This window comes from Triplophysa rosa, linkage group LG15, assembly GCF_024868665.1.
Source record: "Triplophysa rosa linkage group LG15, Trosa_1v2, whole genome shotgun sequence".
NCBI classification, from domain to species: domain Eukaryota; kingdom Metazoa; phylum Chordata; class Actinopteri; order Cypriniformes; family Nemacheilidae; genus Triplophysa; species Triplophysa rosa.
The window spans coordinates 809912-831487 of NC_079904.1; the positions used below are offsets into that span (position 1 = coordinate 809912).

The window sequence follows — 21576 nt, forward strand, 5'->3', positions numbered from 1 at the left end:
TTCGAAAATATCAAAGTATAATACTGTATATAATCATGTGACCTTTTAACAAATATTTTCTCAGATTGACACAAAAAGGCTCCGCTTTAAAACCAAAGGAGCTGACTATCTGGACAGTATTTTCAAGCGTTATTGACTCCCAATGCAAACTCCTTTCCATCAGTAGACAGAAACACTTTAGTGCCTTAAAAGACCGTTGCTGCGTCCCACTTCGCATACTATCTGCCCAAAGTAGTTTTGGAACATTGAATTAGTATGTCCCAAATCGTAGTATGTTGAAAAGGGTATTCCAAAGATTCCCGGATGGTCTACTACTTCCGTTAGAAATTGGAAGTGCAGAACAATGCACACTCAAACGGCTAATATTACCCACAACTCACCGCGAGGGGGCGGAGTTTAATGACGCTCCACTGCATTAATAAAAGTAATAACAGATGCGTCACTAAATTAACTGTCGAGTTAAAATTACAAATGAAACAATGAATGAAGAAATACTCAAATGGAAAGAAGAGCTGTATTTTGATGTGTGTGACAGTTAAAGGGATAGTTCAATTCAAAATAAAAATTCTGTCATCATTAACTCACCTTCAGATTGTTCCAAACCTGTATACATTTCTTGGTTCTGCTAAACATAAAGGAACAAATTTGGAAAATATTTGGAGGAATGTCAGTAACCAAACACATCTCACCCCCATTGACTGCCATAGTAGGCAATATAAATACTATGTCAGTCAATGGGGGATGAGACCGGTTTGGTTACTGACATTCTTCCAAATATCTTCCTTTAATGTTTAAACAGGTTTGGAACAATCTGAAGGTGAGTTAATGATGACAGAATTTTCATTTTCGGGTGAACTGTCCCTTTAATGGTCAAAGTGTTGTCTAGGCCAGAGGGTTTCAAACTTTGTGATGCCAAGGACCCCCAAATAAGATGAACCCCCTTTCTTAAATACATATCCTTTTATCATTTGTATGTGTAAAGAAAAAATGGAACACTGTTCGATAAATTGAAAATGTGATATTATTAAAATATATAATTGAAGAGACATTTTCAATTCAATTTGTACTTTAGAAACTTTCACTTTCAGTGTGAAATTAGGAACTATAGTGAGAAAAACTCATTAACACTTAATTAGTAATGAAACAATAATAATTTTCATTAGACTTTTTTAAGGTTTTGCTTCATATTTTTTCCATTAAACTTTTTGGGGACCCCTTGCTACTTTCTGGAGGGCCCCGGACCCCCGTTTGAAAATCCCCTTTTAGTGCATAGTATAAGTAGGCAAATTAGGACGCAGCAAATATATTTAATCTAAAGTCTAAAGCAGCATGACGTGCGTTCTAACATAGCAATCCCAGAATGCACTGCAATAAGCACAGTGAAAAAAAAAAAAAAAAAGTTGTGTATTTGTGTTTCTGCCAGTAAATGCACAGTTAGAGTTACAATTCTGCTTTAGAAGGCAAAAGCACAACATACAGGATACAAGAGAGCGACTGGACGGTCCGTATGACTCGTATAAGGGCCCAGAAATGTTGGTGCATTCGGGTTTTTGGGTCAGTCTTATTGGTCAGGAAAACAAGATCTGCAGTCACACACACCCACGCAAGCACACACACACACATCCTTACATCAATGTTTAAGGTTCACTACATATAGAATTCCAAACATTCCGTGCGGTGTTCCCTCACAGACTCCCTGGAACCTTCTGTCATTCACTCACTCACACACACGCACGCACGCACGCACGCACGCACGCACGCACACACACACACACACACACACACACACACACACACACACACACACACACACACACACACACACACACACACACACTGTCTCTGCTGAGACATTAACACCCATCCCCCTGCTCACAGATTCACACATTTCAAACTAACCACCTGCTCCATTATTTCAAACACACACTTACATCAAAATCATAATAATAACTTCCAACACGATTCCGACATGACCTTGAAATAAAGATGTGAGCATCTGTCTGTGTGAGGAAGGCGTGTGCGTGTCATCACTGACTGACAAACACACCTGATTACGGTGCTTATTTCCATGCGACAATTTGTTTCCTGACCACCCGTTTACATAAATCTCACTCGCGCGGCTTTCAGGATTTCAAAAGCCAGCTGATCATGCCGACGCACTCAAACACATCCCCGCAGCGTTCATCCATTCAACTTCCCCGTCTCCTGACGCAAACACACAAACACCGGCAGCACAAGTGTGCTCGCTCGTAAGACGACCTGTAGTGAACTTCACATCTGTCCTTGACTCATCCTGCAACAAGCTCACTTAAAATATCCTTCAAAAGTGACCGAGCGAGAAAAGCAGATTCACTCAATACTAAAACGTACCTGAAGTTAAAATCAATTCAAAATAAACTTGCCGTGAGTGTTCTTTGTAAGGCGTGTTGTAAATGGATCATGTGTTTGAAGTTATCAACATGTCGTTCACAAAGAGACTGGAACGTTTTAACTTCATCCTCACGAAAGCATTTCCTCACTAATTCAGATGAACATTCATTCACTCGCCCTAAATGAACCAGCAGAGGTGTCGACTAAAAATAGAAGCACTTCAGATTGTGTGTGTGTGGGTTGTGCGCGTGGGTTGTGTGACCTCACAGTTAAGGCTAGTTCTATAGACATCACCATCTCCACCAGACAAAGACATCCCGGCAACAGTATCCTAGCAACCGCAGCCTCTGCAATTCCATGACCCCCATATTCCACATCTGTAGATCAAGCCGTAGAGCAAGGACACACACACACACACACACACACACACACACACACACACACACACACACACACACACACACAGGTATTGTGATGAAGGCGAACGGTCAAATCATTTGGAGCTTTGGTGCAGTGACACACACACGCACACACGCACACACACGCACACACACACACACACACACACACACACACACACACACACACACACACACACGTGTGTATAACAGGAGGAATTTTCTAGTCTGGATGTGGACTCGGCACACTGTCTCATTGGCTCTCTTCTCGTCTCTTTCTCTGTCTGACACTCTCTGCTGTTCTCTCATCACTGTCACTTTGCGTCTTGGGTTGTGCGCGTCGGACTATCCCGCGTTTGTCTGTGTGACAGGACTCGGAATGGAAGCGCTCGCGACTCTTATTTCCTTGAGGGAGAACGAAAACAAAGCATCGCTTCACATGTAACGTTTTTCAAAGCATCGAGAAATGTTTTTAGATTCTGAACTGAATATCTTAGCGAAGAAAAATGTGTCGTAAAAATGTTTGAATAACATTACCATTAGGTGCAGTATTACCATAAATTTTTGATTTGTAAGCATTATATGAGTTTTTTAATTTAAGAAAATATTTCTTAATGGTTTTTAAATGTTGACATTAACACTGATGTACGGTATAAGATCTTCGCCTTCAGCAGCAACAACATAAACAAACGTTATGAGTATAACTGTTGAGTATAGTTTTACATTTTTAATACAATTTAATTGAATTTAATGCAATGAAATATTGATATAAATTCATATTAATGTAAATTAAATATAAAATGAAATGTTATATTATGACCAAACACAGACCGAAAGTTAACTTTGGGCCAGGCGTGTGTGTCCGATGAAACCCGTCTATATAATAGTTGATCAAATGCTCTTTTCATGTTACTGCAAGAACGCTTTTTGGAAACTTAGCCAAAGTTTCCTGTTAGCTGGGAACGGGCGAGATTCTGACAAAACTCAGAATAGAAAATGACAATAATAAATGAAGAAATTGTGATCATTAAAGTGATAGTTCACCCGAAAATGAAAATTCTGTCATCATTTACTCACCTTCTTGTCATTTCAAACCTGTATGACTTTCTTTCTTCCGCAGAACACGAAAGAAGATATTTTGAAGAATGTTGTTCACTGAACTGGCCCATTCACTAGCATTGGTTACGATAGAAGTGAATGGGGGGCTGTGCTGTTCGGTTACCAACGTTCAACATTCTTCCAAATATCTTCTTTCGTGTTCTGCGGAAGAAAGAAAGTCATACAGGTTTGAAATGACAAGAAGGTGAGTAAATGATGACAGAATTTTCATTTTTCATCACTTTAATGTCACATCTCTTGCACATCCAGAATGACTTTATCACAGTTTATACACCAGTAAATCAAGTCACAGTTGAACATCGATCTGTTTTACATCATCCACAACAAAACATAAACATTTTAACAGCGCAAACCAAAATCAAATAATACAACTGTAGGTCCTGTTTAAATCCCATCATTGCCATTCTGGCAGTCTGGCACTCAATCTGCACTCTTTCCTGCTGTAGATTTACATCATCTTCAAACACACACACACACACACACACACACACACACTCGCCGCCTCCAAACGGTCTATTCGATGGGGTGAACATGAATTCCAGACACTTGGACAAATGACATCAGTGGTTTTTTTATGTTAACATCACGTTAATCTGGATGAATAATTCATTCACGAGCGTAGCTCACGCTGGCACCGTGTGTCTCTCTACTTCAGTGTTGGGTAAATGAATCTCGCAAAGACGGCCGGCTCATATATCATCCAAAAATCAATACGAGAATAGATCAATTGTATTTTACATAAAGACAGATGAGGCCTTGGATTACGTGTTGCATTGACATTATTTTCATGTCACTTAAGCACATTTCCAACCAAATTGTAACGAATGCAAAAATCTGTCATGCAAATCGTCAAATGATGGTCAGGACAATATTTATTATTCATGGTTATTAAAGCCCAATATTTTTTACGTCTTAAAACAAGCATCCCATATCATCATTTCTTCTTTTGATTTTGGGTGAAATGTGACCGGACGTTTCTTCTTGGTATAGTGACATATCATTACTTGAACCACTTAAAGCGCTGTCTGTGTTTGTATTTCATTTGAATCTATAGCGCTGTAGCACATACGTTGATATATAAGCGCGTCTGAAGTAATTCACATACAGCATAGCGTCAGTCTATTTCAAAACCATGACTGTAATGAAATCTTTTCACTGGCCTGAGTAAGAACACTTTGAGTGGGTATTCTCCTTCTCATCCCTTACCGTGACAGTATAGCGCTCTACTGTACATGACATCATTATTTAAATCAGGAGTCAGTATAGATGATTCAACTCTGGGCTTCTGCCTATTAAAATACTCAAACAAAACACAGCGCAAGCTTTCTGGCCAACACAGACACGTTTAAGCTGGGTTAGCCTGACATATCTCACAGTAACCCGTCCTGAATATTTCAGCAGCAGAAAAGCAGTTTCACTATCATCTCTTTACACGACACGCTGAATATATTTGATGTGTTGAACCATGTAGTGGATCAAATGACCAGTTTGGTCCTTAACAAAGCCCTGACATTGTCTCTGGAAAGACCTGCGCACCTGAAAGTTGTGTTAATGGGATTGGCCCTCCTGATTTTCCTTTCTGTTTTGCGTGTGGCGTGTGGCAGATGTCAGCCGGTGGAGTGCGGGGCGTGTCACGGGCGTGTCGTCTGAGCTCGAGACGAACAGGTGCTCGGCAGGATGGATCGAGGCCAGGGATGATCAGGCACCTGTGCACGTGCTCTTTTGAATGTTGAAACCACAACACACGAATGATATTCATACCAACAACACAGTGATCAAACAAATGTGTTCAGAAAGACCGATGAGGCGAGAGATGAGCGGAACCGGACATGTGCTGTGCTGTGCTTTCATCTGTTTACACACCAAGCTAATTCTAACTCTACACGATCGAACAAACGGAGAGCAAAAAGAGCATCTGTGTCTCTTTGTAAGATGCGCACAGAAGAACACACAAAACGTCATCTGCAGAAGGGTGTGTGTGTGTGTGTGTGTGTGGTGGGGATAACATTCATCCAGTAGTTCTAAATGATTTGCTAAAGGTTATGAAGGTTGCTACGCTCCATGTGTCTTATCTATTTTCATTCAATTGCATTGGTACAAGGCTGACAAAACTTGGGCAGATGTATCAACATTTTCAAGTCTGTTTCTGCCAGAAAAAAGGATGAAAATATCAACTGTAACCCATGTGACATTACATTGACACACGAGAGGCTATTGCGTCTCAAAATAAAGAACAAGCCCTTTAAATGTATCCTCTCCCAACTTACTGATGCAATATGACAAACACCAATGCAGGAAAATAAAGCCCATCAAACCTTGTCTGAATTCACAGTACCACATGCTATCCCATGAGGCCACAGGATTTGGACACAGTGGATTTAGACCGTCCCATCCATTCAAACACACGCCCTCTTTCCAAACCCTTCAAAAACATGCCAACCTACACTCACAATATGATTGACAGGTTATATGGTTTATCATGAGCAGAAATAGTCTCAGATGATCCCTCATGCGTCTGTGTGGTGGCCCATGCTTTGTTTGATAAACACAAGGAGGTTTCCAATAAAAATGACACTTTACATTTCACACGGATGAATGACTCCCTGAACACCAAACGTGAATTATTAAAAACCTCGATTCTGGATAACGTGCCGCAGGTGTGCGCATCTCCGTCCTCGTGACATTCTGCTCGAGCTCTAAAACCAAAGGTGCTGCGCGTCCTCGCATCGCATCGCCCCGCCGTGTGCGCGCCTCGGGGGGACGCGTTCGGTAGGTGCGTGTCCGTGATGCCACTTTACGAAGGACTGACAGAAAATCAACAATGAAGCAGTCCGGGGATTTACACGGCAGTGGTTTATGGGCGTGGAGGGTGTCACACGCGCGCCGGGTGAACACTAGAAACCACCATTTAGGGATTCACGCACAGACCGAATTGCACGCGTAAAAAATGCACACCGTCGTATGAAAGTGATGCGAGTTAGCCAAAGGATGCCGCTGGTTATAGCGGTTCGATCGTCGTTACGCACGCAGTCTCACGCCCGGGCGCAGCGGATACCAAATCACCGCATTTCATTTCTCACCCGACAATGATGCTGGACGCGTTAGATTTACCTCTCAGCCATGGTGCCTCTCGTTTCCCGTGTTAAAACGCGGTGACAGTAATCCACAGCGCGTCTGTCATCATGATAGAGGCTCAGCCGCCGCGCCGACGCCGCCGCAGTCAAGCCGAATCTGGAGCACGCGCCGTTCACCCGCGTCTCCGTCACCACCGACAACCTGACGTCATCTTGCGCCTGCAGCGGGCGAGCGCGCAGGGAAGCTGGATAGAGGAGGTTGCCATGGCAACTCGAGAACGCTCCAGTGATGGGTATCATCACACGCACTCTTAAAGGTTCTTTATGGCAGTGGTTCTCAAACTCAAACCCCTTTGTGCATCCCCCCCAAATAAAGACTTAGTATAATCTGAAACGTAGAATTAAGGCATAAGCATGCACATGCAGTTATACAATGCTGAAACATCCATTCTTTTGGTTCTTGGTCTTCTGATGTTTGATTGCATAAAATTCATGATAAATTTCTATATTTCATAAAACGCCACAAAATATGTGGCACCCCTAGATCCATCTTGGGGCCCCCCAGTTTGAAAACCACTGCTTTATGGAACCATACAGACCAACACATTTTTTTGTTTGTTTTGTTTTTCGATTTATGGAACCTTTATTTCTTTAAAATCAGATTGTATAGAATATTGTAAATATGTTTTCATCTGTAAGTTTGTCTTAAAACGTGAACCACATAAATGTTTTAATGTCATTACACTAGATAACAACATTTATATTATTTGTAAGGCACTGTCTTTACACATCAATATAACTCACACTGACACCAGTGACTTTTTTACTTTTGAGAATAGCTGGAGCATCAGTAGGCTGCAGATGCTACAAAGCTTTGACATGTCTCATTAATAACTACATTATTATTTCTTATAATGTATCTCTTATATCTAATGCACAGACACTTAAGTTGCAAAGACGTGTAATGTCCAAAAACATTCTGTGGTCACTGTGTTTTTTCTCATTTAAAATCTTTAATTGTAAAATAGTGGACATGCGTTTTTTTTTTTTTAAGTAAAAATGTGAATTATTGGCTAATCAATAGCTGTAATGTATTGATTTTGACGACGTCAAGGATTTATTTTATCATTGTCATTAATAATTTTCATTCATACTTCAATTTACTGTAGGCTACTTAGACAATATTTGTCCTTCATTGAAAACGATTTATTTCCTCACACAAATAAATGTGTAAATCAAAGTACATTTACAACACACATGTTTAATGCTTACCTTTACAAATCTTTCCGTCTTCTGAAATGATAAGATTGTACAAAAAAAGCCATTTAATAAACATGCCGTGTATGGCCTATTGAATAAAAGACAGCGCCATCTAGCGTTTAACATTAGAGGGTCAAACGCGCAACTGCTGACATTGAAATATTTTCAGAATGATACAAAACGAGCACAAAATAAGCACGCTAAGATACCGAAAGTTGACACAAATATATAATACAGTATATTAATCGTTCATTATTATTATTATTATTATATAACGCCGATATATTTGAGCCGTTTAAGTTGCACGATGACAGCATTAGCCGGAACTGATGTGAAGCGGATGTAGTTTCCGCCGGAATCGGAGCTCGTCTGAACACGCTAAATGTAAACAAAAAACCTTTCACGTGCAGTTGCCCACAAATTACTTAACGTCATAAAACAGTGTTTACTACAATGAAGAGGTTTTCTTTATACTGAAATCGCCATGAGAAGTTTGAACAGGTTGTTTGGTTATAAATGGAGGTTTGTGTTCTGCAGAGACGTGACCTCATACACACAAGGACAGAATCCGGAGCCAAAAATAAGAGAATATTTCTACTACATCGACCATCAGGGGCAGGTACACCACTCGCTACAGATGAGATTATAATGTTTCGTTGGATGTCATCATCTCCTTGATCATTGTATTTTCTCTTGTTAAGCTCTTTCTGGATGATACGAAGGTGAAGAACTTTGTCACCTGCTTCAAAGGTATTTATTATCCGTTCATGACCTCACTCCATACATGCACCTGTATAAAAGACCTGGCCTGGCAACTCTTACAAAACATTACAGTAAGAAGGCAAAAGTAATATGATTTGCCAACCCAAATAGTATTGACAGTCAATATGCCCCTCCCCTCTCTATATTCTGTAAATGGTGTTATGTGGCAGATATGCTTAACACACGTAAGTGCAGATTGTTGTGTAATATGAAAACATTTGGCTTTGCATTACAATAAAATATAGCTTCAGCTGGGCCTCTCACACTGTGATTTATGTATTGCTTGCTTAAAGGGATACGTCACCCAAAAGTGATAATTCTGTCATCATTTATTTGCACTTTGATTGTTCCAAACCTGTAGAAATGTATCTGTGTTGCTGAACACACAGGAAGAAATTTGGAAGAATGTCAGATCTCATCCACCATTTACTGCCATAGTAGGGAAAATAAATACTATGGGAATCAATATGGGGTGAGATTTGACAATCTTCCAGATATCTTCCTGTGTGTTCAACGGAGAGAAAAAAACATATACAGGTTTGGAACAATCTGAGGGTGAGTAAATGATGACAGAATTTTCACTTTTGGGTGAAGTGTCCCTGTAATCATCGTTTATGTTATGGTGTCAGACGATTAGACCGCAGCAGTCTCTGTTCTGTCTCTGGTATTCACCCTCATTCGGATCATATGAATTGAATAGTTTAACTAATTTAGATAAATACATAACTGACTGAATTGCATCGTATGCAATGAAAATGGACAACATGATCAATTCTAAAAGATTCACTTACTTTTGCTTTTGCCATTGATTCTGTCTGTTCTCTGTTCATTAGACCAGCACTTCCTAGTTTTCTTCTTCAGCCGCCTGAAATGCAACCAGAGTGGCCGCTACCAGCAGGACTTTCCATTCCTCTCCCTCTGCGGGCGTGAACGCAACTTCCTGCGCTGTGAAGATCAGCCTGTGGTCTTCACGCACCTGTTATCAGAGGCGGGGCTGGAGGAGCGACTGTCCTACTGCGGGGGCGGGACTAAATTGACCGTTCCGTTCCGTGCGGAATCTCTCTTCATGCATCCGGTCAGCGGAAGAGTTTACCACCCTGGTCCCGAACGGGGAGGGGGGGTCGGGTTGGTGTGTTCTGCTTTAGCCATTGAGCTGAGTTCCCACTTTGAGTACGCTCCGGGTCAGGAGAGTACAGGACAGCCCACTCATTTTCTGTGGGGAGGACATCGACACACTTTAACGAAAGAGTTGGAGAAACTGTCCCAAAAGATGCACGTGTGTGGTGAATTCTAAAGAGAATTTCAATGTATACATGTAATCAGTACTGTCAATAAACTACAATAGATTGTAAATGTACTGCTTAAATGAATGTCTATTCTATATATCAAGCTGAAATAAATGTATAGGCTATAGTGTGGTGAGTGAACGGACTGATTTCTTCATGTTTGGCAAATCTGTCAGGTAGCCAAGCTATGACAAAAAAGATTTCATTTAATATACATTTTGACAGTGGTTGACTCCAGGTTATAAAACGTTTTATAATTAAAGACAACAACAGTTAACCAGTTTATGTATTTCTGATTAAATTATTCAAAAATAAGTGTGTGCACTTATATTGAACAAACAGCACAACACGTCTCAATGTCATATAGAGAATGTGAAGCTGATGTCTTGGGAGGATCATACTCCACTACTGTTATTGTTTTGATATGTACCGTTACTTATTTTGTTTGACATATTGAGAAATCGAAAGTGAAAGAACAAGGGGCTTTTCCATGAAGGACTCTGCGTAATGCTATTGCAGTTTTTAACACAGCAAGATCGACCTACCGTAGTTATATTTCCTAATCAAACAAGACAAACTAATCACTGCATTGAACGCACTGGCAGCCATCCTCCCAAGATGGCGCAACATTCAACACGGCGTGACGAAGCTTCACATTCTCTATAGCAGTTACTAAGTAATTAGTTACTGTAATTTAATTACTTTTACCTTGAAAAAGTAAGGGATTACTCTAATTTAATTACAGTTACTTCTGATGTAATTAAACTTAATAGCCTACTGTGTGTAATATATGTGTGTGCAATAGTGGAATTGACATCAAAATTCAAAGTCTAACTTTTAAAATCCATTTGTAATACATTGGTCAGTTAACAATACTACTTTATGTAGTTTTATATTATTTATTTGAGCGAATTAAAAGAGCAGTTTCATATCCTTGAATCACCAATGATATAGGATATAGAGTGTAATTAGTAATGTGTACAGTAATCTAATTACTCTATTGAATATGTAATTAGTAACTAGTAATTAATTACTTTAACTGGATTTGTTTTGCATTCTCTGTGATTTCTGGAGTGAAATTTTACTGTAGAGCAGTAGTTCTCAAATTGGGGGCCGTGGCCCCTGGGGGGCCCAGTGGAGGTAGCTGTATCCCTTCTAGTCAAAACCGAACAAAAGACGCCAGTGTCAGAAATTAATCATTCACGTTAATAAAAATGTGTGCACGTGACGTGACTTGAAGTTTGTTTATGGGAGAAGGTTTGAGTCGCTTGCCTGCTAAAAACGTTTCCATTACAGTTACTTTGATAAACAATCAGATTTTTACCAAATTGATTTATGTTTTGGCTTTTAATTCAGTATAAATCGTGTTCTGTTGGTTCATCTGCCAGATAACAATATAGAACCCAACACATTACCAGTAGAGTCACACAGACGCCCGTATAGGCCTACCCATTAAAATGTATATTATGGTTTCTATTCGTTTTTTTTAGCAAGGATGTCTTAGCTGTTTACACGCATGATAGTAAGTGGGCGGAGTCTGAATACTAGCAGGAAACCCAGAGGAACCAGTATGGGCCATTCACGTGCTGGGAGCGAAGACTGAATCCAGGAGAAGTTCACGGTGAAGAAAGTTTAACCCGCATGTGTGAGAACACAAACCGAGATCATGTCGACATGTGAGGACAGTGACGTGCGCGCGGATCTCAAACGCTCCGTCATGACCCGCGTGCCGCCGTTACTCACCGATCTCTACCAGTTCAGTATGGCGTACGCGTACTGGCGAGCAGACAGACACCGGGAACCGGCCGTGTTCGAGCTCTTCTTCCGGGATAACCCGTTCGGTGGAGGCTTCTCACTGTTCGCAGGTCTGAACGACTGTCTGGTGTTCCTCGAGAACTTTGCGTTCTCAGATCAGGGTGAGTATGGACTGCGTCTCAACACCTAGTGAGATGTCTAACTAGTCAACATGTCTATGTGTCATAAACATCCAGATTCGAGTGTGAATGTGTTTCAAAACGCAAATTGAGCTGCCTACCTAGGAAGGATTGTGTGAAGAAAGTGTGCTGCCTACATAGGCAACACCTTTGAGCCTGTGTTTAAGAACATAGTGTGCTTACTTGGATAACATTTCTGAGCATCTGTCTATGAACATAGCAGGCTGCCTACCCAGGCAACATTCCTGAGTATGTCTTTTAAAAACTCGCTCCCTACCAAGACAACATTTCTAAGTAGAGGTTTGTGACCCTAGTGAGCTGTCTAGATGAACTAAATTCTGTAGTGTGTCTCAACAGTCTGGCGTCTAGAATGTTTTTCCTTTTGCAAACCTTTTAAACCCTACTTGGCTGTCTTCGTAGACAGCACTTTTTAACAGCATATTTGGGCACAGCTGGCTGTGAATGCTCTTTCTAGTTATGCTTTCTAGGTATTGAGCAGCAGTTTGAGCCGGGGTATTCTAGTTAGTAAGAACATGACAGCCTGTGGTGAGAAACACAGGAATGTCAGATGAACACGTGTGTCTGTGACCTTTGACCTTGGTTTAAAGGCAGAGGATCTCAACCCTGCAGCTATGAACCCAGCCGTAAGACACAAACCTGAAGCAGCCGATCGCAGTGCAGCATTTCACTGGATCGTCACAGGGTTAAGGGTTCGGCCTCATGTCAGTGTACACTACAGAGGAAATTCACGTGACGGTCACATGGCTGTGATTACATGAGCAACAGCTCTGTTGATGTATGTTACATGTTAAACTGTCTATCCATCACATGTGTGTGTTGCAGATGTGGAGTATTTACGCTCTGTGCTTCCAGCAAACACGGATCCGGATTTCTTTGTGTATCTGAAGGAACTGGACTGCTCATCCGTGTCTGTCTCTGCTGTACCCGAGGGCTCTGTCGTCTTTGCCAGAGTACGTGCACTATTAAGCCATTGCGTGAATGTTGTTGTATGACACAGGTTGTGCGTGATTTGTGTTGTTGTGTACTTCAGGTTCCTCTGTTAGAAGTGTCAGGGCCGCTGGCTGTGGTTCAGCTGCTGGAGACCAGTCTGTTGTGTCTGGTGAACTACGCCAGGTATCATGTGTCTTTCATTCTTTAACTTCTGAATGTTTGTCTTGTTATAGTTGATATATTCTCTCTCTCTCCTCTCAGTCTGGTGTGCAGTAACGCCGCTCGCTTCCGTTTAGCCGCAGGTCCCTGGCGTAGATTGATAGAGATGGGTCTCAGAAGAGCTCAGGGTCCTGATGGAGGCCTCACCGCCTCCCGTTACACGTTCATCGGTGGTACGGGACGCAGAGGCCACATCTAACGTCATATCTGGAAGCATCATATCTAGTGCGTTAAAACAGGAAGCTCATTCTTTCTTTTCCAGGGTTTGATTCGACGAGTAACACCCTCGCTGGTCGTCTCTTCGGAATTCCAGTTGCGGGCACCATGGCGCACTCTTACGTCACTTCCTTTTCCTCTCTGGCAGAGGTGTGGCCACAGGTGTGTTGTTGGGTCACTTTCTGTTATTATAGATGTTGTGGATCATGGGACTGTTATATTTACATATTTTACTGTTGAGGTGAACGTGTATACAATTGTGACGCAATAAAATGTCAAACAGACCTCGATATGTAAATAAGTGGGCGTGGTTAACTTAAATGCTTCGCTTCTGTGTGTTAGACTGAGTGAGATGCAGCATATTGTTATAATTGAAATATATGTCCTTATTTTTCTCTTTTGATTGTATGGTGAAATATGTCATGTGGTCACGTTTGTGGTCAACAGCTGGTATGATTCTTGATTTGTTCTGGCAGACTCTGACCCCTGTGGGCGGCGGCAGCGGTATTGACTTCATCAGTCAGGTGAAGGGACGGCTGAGCTCCGTGTGTCAGTTATTGGGGTCGAAGACGGAGCTCATACGAGAGGGCGAACTGGCGGCGTTCATGTCGTTCGCCATCGCTTACCCCCACAAATTTCTGCCTGTGATTGACAGCTACAGCGTCAGCTGGTAAGACACCTGCAGAGGAGAATCACATGCTCACCGGTGTCTCTTGTTAAACTCTTTGGACATCCCCATGTCATAGCCTCTTTAAAATCATGTATGTTTATGAACATGAACATTTTTCATAACGCTCAAATATGTCCAACATCTTCAAGTTGTATATCAAATGAAAGTTCTTATTCTTCACAATATAGATCTCCAGTTGGATTTATTGATATTTTACCACACATCAAATGCAAGTCGATTGAATTATGATGTATGAAATTTATATTTGTAAACAAACAACACATCCATCAAATATCTGAGCTAATAACTGTATCCCACCATTACACTTAGCCGCAAATGCTACATAATCTTTTTCGGTAGGTTGTTCTCTACAAAACAAGTCCATTCTTACCTCTTTTTGTGGTTTTAAAAGTTAAATATCCACTTCCAATGTCTCGCATCAACATGCTGCGTCAACAACGTTACATAAAAGCTTGGGTAGTTAAAAATTCAGTAAAATATCTAACCTCTGTCTATCCACATGAGATACACATTAAACAGAAGCTGAGACTCTGACCTCTTTGTAGACCCCTCGTTTGTCCAAATAGGCGAGTCAGAGGTTGAGATATGGGGAGGCGGACCAAAACACCACCACACCACACTCAACACCAAGTTTCGCTTGTTACATGCACTTTCCGCTGTGTTACATGCAATTTTGAGAGGTTTACTGTGAAATTACACAAAAATATTCCATTTTTTACACCACTGTACATGGTTATGGGGTCTGTTTAAAATTGGGTATGCCAAATTGAGGCGGAAATCCCAAAAATGGCCCAGAGTTTAAGGGGTCATATGACACGGCTCAAATTAACATAATTGTATGTTTTAGATGTAATGCAATGTGTATACATGATTTAAGGTTAAAAACGCTGTATTTTCCACACACCGTGCATGTTTGTATCTCCCCGTTGCCCCGCCTCTCTGAAACGCACTTATTTTTTGCAAAGCTCATGGCTCTGAAAAGCGAGGTGTGCTGTGATTGGCCAGTTAACCAGTGCGTAGTGATTGGTCGAATACTGCAAGCGTGTGAGGGAAATGTGACGCCTCTGACCATATTTGGAACATCAGGTTCCTCTTCAATTGTACTGACAGGTACACCCACCTTACTTGAGTATACATGTGGGCGGTCTTAGTCAAATCAGACCACCAACTGATGTAGATTTGTGGGGGTGTGGCTACATGAGGTGTTTCAGTCAGGTCTGGTGAGCGTTCACTTTTACATAGAATGACTCTTTTGTTCCCACACTTTCATTTCTGCAATTTTACGTGTCTAATACATGCATGAGCAACTTATAACACACCAGAGACACGGAAAAACACGTGTTCACGCCTTATGACCCCTATAACAGCAGTCCCAGTTATGTTTGACACAAGAAAAGATTTGGTTTGGATGTTTTCCGTAAAATAAATAAAAGTAGACACAAAGCTGACAGGTGTTGATGTGAAGATAAAGTGAGTGAAAACAACCAGCGTACAGGGTTCCCAATAAAATAAAAAAACAATGACTTCTACAGCAAAACATTTTTTTTCTAGTTAAGCATAATTCTGAATAAATGAATGATTAAATGTAATAATTTTTAAAATCGAGTAATATTGAAAAACAAATCAATTGAGAAATTTGTAGATAAAAACGGGAACTAGGGCTGCATAATACTGAAAAAACAACATGCGATATGCATCACGATAATGCTTGAAATTTGTGAAAAACATTTAAAAAGATAATAAAATGTATTTAATAGTTAATAAAATTTTATAACAACACACATTTCACGTTCTTTCTGAAAAAGAAAGCATCAACAGTCATGTTTTAGTGCTGCAGTACACAAAACAAACCCCCAAATTCCTATTTAAATCTTTTATCTGATCTGAAAGTTTGACTTTTTGAATTATTAAAATCATTCAGCTGTTCAAACCGTTTCCATTTGCATCATCGAACGCGCGCGCGGGGACTGCAGTTAACGTCCTGTCTGTGTTTGGCTAGTGTCTAATAATATATAACTATATTTTGTGTAATTTACGTTAATATTAAATTATATTATTATTTTATTGTATGATAATTGTATTGAATAAATATTTTGTTGAATTTATTTGTATGTTCATTTTATTAAATAAACAATCTGTTGAATGGGTCCTGTAGTTTTGTCGCATTTAAACAAACCGTATGGTACATTGACATCTAGTGGTTGACTTTGGTATCGCAGTCTAAATTCAATACATAGGAGAAAAGTTTAGCCAAGTAACGCTTCTTCTCGGTTTCTTTTGCTTGTTATCAGAAATAATCTACAGGTGCTCTGTTGTTTGTGAATGTGTACCGGAAGTTAAGGGCAGTCCACGAACGCGCGCATGCGCAGTAACGTTTGTTTATGTTGTCACTTTGAAACCGTCTATATCTTGGAAACTTTAGAGTAGTTGAATTTAACAGATGAACTGGTGTGTTATGTGTGTGTAGATGATTGTGTTGTGTGTGTTGTGCATTAGTGGTTTGCCGTGTTTCTGTGCCGTGGCATTGGCTCTGTGTGATCTGAAGTATCAGCCGTTGGGTGTCAGATTGGACAGCGGTGACCTCTGCAGACAGTCACTGGAAGTGCGACGGGTCTTCAAAGAATGTAGCAAACAGTGAGAGCTTCTTCACTTCATATGTGCTTTATAAGCGATGATGACTAACCCGACAGTTTACATCTGTGCCACAGACATGAATGAGGTCATGTGTCTTGACAGTTTTAACCTGACAGAAAGGTCTCAGATGTACAAAGAAGGAAAAACCCCTGGATTTCATAAAGACTCGTAATCACATTATATTAACACACTAACAACCACAACGCCCTGCTAGCCATGAACTTTGCGCCAACAACTTTAGTTAAAGTCCCAGTGAAATTAAAAATTACAATTCTTATTTTTTCATGAAATATAGCAGCGATTATTGTAAATAGTTTATCAATGTGGGTCATTTTCTTTTTAAAATTCATGTACCCTCATAATCTTCAGTTAAAATCTGAAAATGCACTTCCGCCCTGAAATGACCATCCATCTCAAGTAACGTAAATTAGACGGCTTGGGCGGAGCGGAGCATCCGTTAACTCCTCCCCTTCAACTGTCAGTCTGCTGCTAGTTTCATTTCAAAATGCAACGGCTGTTTTTATACATCCAATCAATTCGCTGTAAAAAACGCAAGCCACACCCACTGATTTTCTCCTTTTCATGCGTCAGAATACGGAAGTAGAAACGATCACAACTTCCTGTTCATGTGGACTTTAAAGGTGCCATGAATTAAAACCACAATTTTAACCCGAGCTTTTGTTATATAAGAGGGAATCGTATTCACGCGAACATCCTGTAAGTGTCAGAACTGAAAACGCCCTTGTTACTGAGATTACATCTGTTATTGACACCAGGCTCAGCGAACGCCAGGTTCTGGAATGCACCTGATAGGTTGAACACCGCCTCCACAAGAGAACATCAACGACTACTTCTCTAGCCCCGCCCACTGGTTCGCGCATGACAGTACTGAAGTAACACAAGTTGCGCGGAACCAGATAGAGAGAGCAAGCAATAAACATGCTGTTAAAGATCGCAAAAATATTGTGCAGTCAGTGACTGGTTGTGGAAGAACACAGTCGCTGCATAACCTTCCTTCGGATTCCCACATTAGTAATGCGTGGTTGAAGTTTATTTTTAAAGAGGTTTCAGCTCACATGGCTAAAACATTACCGCGGATTCCTTTGTGAACAAGGCAGAGGTCGACGATGGATTTGCGGAGAGACTAAAATTAAAAAGCAGTGCTGTGCCGTCAATGTTGGAATGTGATAGGAATGGCGCAGCAATCTTATGTGAGTAAAACATGTTTGTACTATGCGTCACTATTGCTTTGTTAGAGATCGCTTGATATGCCCTGAAATACAGATGCGGGGAGGTCATTAATAAATCACACGAGGTCCCCAGATAATACTAATCCTGTGCGAATAGGGCAACTGTGTAACCTAAGCTATACAAACTATACGCAAAGCCTTGCCATCACATCCGGGAAATAAGTCTGTAAATTTGAGTAAATCAGAGGCTTCACTTATCCGTGCGAATGCGTCACGTGAAATACAGATGTGGGGAGGTCATTTATAAATCACAGGAGGTCCCCAGATAATACTAATACCGTGCGAAAACTGCGAATGGTGCTAATGTGTAATCTAACGTGACGTGTCTAACCAGATTCACAGAAGGCTCCAACTAAGTTTACTACGCAAACTGTTATCCAATCATAGCAGTGGGCGTTTACTTCCAAGTCTTCATGGCGGCACACCCATTCAAACCGATCATTTGTAGAGCCGGCCTCAAAACCTGGGTAGAAAATAGCTTATTACTTATTGATTTTGATGTTTTTGAATGAAAAAAACATGCAAACGTCACAAGTAGACCTCGTACAACAGTATAAAACAATAAACAAGCCCAGTTCATCACACCTTGAAAATCTTCTGCTTGCTTTGTTTTTATCTGCCTGTAGATTCTCGGTACCACAGTTTGAATCTCTCATCATAGTCGGCACAAACAGCATTTCTGAACAGAGTCTCGCTGAACTCAACAGAAAAGTAAGAGCTCATCACGTGATGATCAAACTAATGGGGTCAATGTTCATCTGCATTGAAGGACAACATGACCTCTCTCTCTCTCTCTCTCTCTCTCTCTGTCTGTCAGGATAATGAAATCGATGTTGTCGGCGTGGGAACTCATCTTGTCACTTGTACGCGTCAGCCGTCTCTGGGGTGTGTATATAAGGTAAATCTAACCTTAAGGTTAACAAGACATCAGCACACATGACCGTCTTATTACACGATCCTGTTTTTTTCTGCGCTATTTAAACGTTAAATTTAAAAATATTTTAATAATAATAAAATGACTCTCTCATTAAAGTTGATAGAGGTCCGAGGTCGGCCCAGAATGAAGTTAAGTGAAGATCCAGAGAAGAGCACGCTGCCCGGCCGAAAATCTGTCTACAGACTTCTGGACACAGATGGTTAGTGTCTTTAAACCAGCCCATTCATTTTATTATTCATAATGATCAGTGATCTGTCATTCCTCCCAGACTCCCGTCGTGTGTGAATCAAACGGTTTTGATTACTGATGCCATTCTGGAAACATATTATTCACGTATATTCATGATGTGATTCATTCAATTAAAAAGCACTGAATCGATCCAAAAGGCTTATTTAACGGTTAGTAACGTCATTATGAGTGCATGTTTAACTTGTTGAATGTGGTTGTAATGGATGTTTATTCTGCAGGTCATCCTCAGATGGATCTGATCTGTCTGTCTGATGAGCCCGTGCCGACAGCAGGCGTCTCATTGAACTGTTATCCTCTAGTGTCCGAGACATCACTTCAGTCCATCACGCCTGCTCAAGTAACCAGCTTACGTTTGGATGTCTTCACCTGTGGTCAGGTACACCCAGCCAACATCTGCCTTTCTCTAAAACAAAATTGGCCAAAGATTGGTCATAGTCCAGCAAACCGACTTCTTACTTTATAATGAAAGTCAGTTGAAGATGGTATTCTCAAGAACATTTTAATACAAAATGAATGTGTAGGGGTTAATTCATGTAAACGAATTCATCCTATAATGAAAGTCTATTTATATAGTGTTATACACATGCAATGATAGCAGTTTAGGAATGTCCCCAACGGACTACTTTACTCACTTTATTTGTGATTTTGTGCACAGATCACGTATCCCATAAACAGCGCGTCAGAGAGTCGTGAGCAAGCTCAGATTTCTCTACAAATGCTGCACCCCCGTCACAAAAAACTACAAGAACCGCACAATTACACTGTGAGTTTCTCTATACAAGTATGGTGACCTGGACATGTTTTAGTGAGAATGACACGCGTGATAAATTGCTTGACTGAATTTGTTTCTTATGGTTATTTTCTCGAAGGTGGCTGTGTCAGAGCGGCTGAACTCTCTGGTCTCTGATATCAGAAGAGGAAACAATAAAGGAAGCAACTTTCTGTTGTCAAACTGAAGCGATGGAATGCAGTCAGCATCTGACTTTCTCAAAAACTGTGAAATCCAATGTGCCTTCAAGTCCCTGTTTCCTTATAAACAAATGATCTAATTAAAACTGAGATTAACGCTCTTCTGGCACTTCTCGGTGTCTTCTAACACTAATAATAGAAATCTGTGAAGACGAGTATGGTATTAATGCACCTCTGCGAATGAACTAAAAATTGCAATAATTCATTCATAAATATTTTAATTTAAAAAAATGGCAATAATTCATTAAAAAAGATTTTAATTAATAAAAATTGCAATTATTCAATAAATACGTTATGTATCAAGGTTTTTATTTAAATAAGTGGACTTCTTCATATAAATTTTTGCTGAAAAAATAATTTGACTTTAGAAACCTGGTGGTGCTGACCATCAGAACATGTCCACAGGTTTTTTCATGTACATGTATTCATTTAGCATTTAGTTTTATCCTAAGTGACTTACAAATAAAGGAACAGAAAACATTTTGTCTTAAGACAAGTTTTTTTTTTTTTGTAAATTCACTGTTCTAAAGTTAACTTTAAACTTAACTTAAAAGTTAAATGCAGTATATTAATGTGATATTGGACTTTATGTTGTAAGTTACAATATTTGAGAAACACAAATATAACTTACATTTTTTTACATTTACTCCTTTTTGACAACAATAAAGTTTGATCTTTAAAGAATAATGTAGACATTAGAAGTAAATGGCAAAAATATAGGTTCTTTTGGTGTAATTTTTGTCATAGTATACAATAAAATAGGTGTAAAATAGTATAGAATTAAAATGATTAAAATTGTTCTTATTTAGAATTCTTTTTAATGACACCTACATTATAAATAAGAATATGAGAAAGTAAAATTAAACTATTAACATTATAATTTAATACAGTTTACTATAGTAAATACTAAAGTATACCGTGGTACTACAGTATTTTGTTGATGTTGGGGCTTTCTGAATGTTGTTCATTTTAGATTCGATTTAGATTATGTCATGTACATAACCTGCTGTACGATTATTATATTTAAAAATATTTATAAATGTTGTTCTATTCAGACAGAAATAATGCTTTTATTATCGTACTGCAGACTCGCAGATGCCTTGTTGTTACCAGGGGCAACGTAATTTTCCGCTCCAAATCACGCCTAGACCCACCACTGTCCTCTCATTGGACCTTTTTGCCGTCAGTCCGATCTATTTATCGACGTGTGATTCGCCAGCGCACTTGTCAATCAGCAAAGGCGCAATTCTATTGGCT

General features: G+C 40.1%; 3 protein-coding genes across 6 annotated transcripts in view; 2 read left to right on the plus strand and 1 right to left on the minus strand.

Annotated features, from left to right (window-relative positions):
- arhgap39 (Rho GTPase activating protein 39) overlaps window positions 1-7106 on the minus strand; it is a 35999-nt gene extending 28893 nt beyond the window's left edge. For 2 of the 3 annotated variants that reach the window (XM_057352024.1, XM_057352025.1), the window contains exon 1: window positions 6520-6629. In XM_057352024.1, coding sequence (XP_057208007.1) covers window positions 6520-6614 — 95 coding nt within the window. In that variant the 5' untranslated portion in view covers window positions 6615-6629. Of the gene's footprint in view, window positions 1-6519; window positions 6630-6998 lie in introns of those variants that run through there. The other variant, XM_057352026.1, reaches the window with a different exon arrangement.
- The window catches only part of lg15h8orf82 (linkage group 15 C8orf82 homolog), a 39838-nt gene extending 29297 nt beyond the window's left edge, over window positions 1-10541 (plus strand). Inside the window, exons 1-4 of one of the 2 annotated variants that reach the window (XM_057352029.1) lie at window positions 7070-7254; window positions 8759-8840; window positions 8923-8971; window positions 9817-10541. In XM_057352029.1, coding sequence (XP_057208012.1) covers window positions 7070-7254; window positions 8759-8840; window positions 8923-8971; window positions 9817-10277 — 777 coding nt within the window. In that variant the 3' untranslated portion in view covers window positions 10278-10541. Of the gene's footprint in view, window positions 1-7069; window positions 7255-8758; window positions 8841-8922; window positions 8972-9816 lie in introns of those variants that run through there. The other variant, XM_057352030.1, reaches the window with a different exon arrangement.
- A 1273-nt stretch (window positions 10542-11814) lies between these two features.
- On the plus strand, window positions 11815-20786 carry naprt (nicotinate phosphoribosyltransferase). The gene is made up of 13 exons (XM_057352027.1): window positions 11815-12185; window positions 13047-13174; window positions 13255-13337; window positions 13416-13546; window positions 13636-13751; window positions 14066-14259; window positions 16777-16914; window positions 18791-18875; window positions 18982-19062; window positions 19198-19300; window positions 19569-19726; window positions 20006-20113; window positions 20220-20786. Exons 1-13 carry the CDS (start codon window positions 11936-11938, stop codon window positions 20304-20306), a joined length of 1662 nt encoding a protein of 553 aa, XP_057208010.1. The 5' UTR covers window positions 11815-11935; the 3' UTR covers window positions 20307-20786.
- Window positions 20787-21576: the final 790 nt, after the last annotated feature.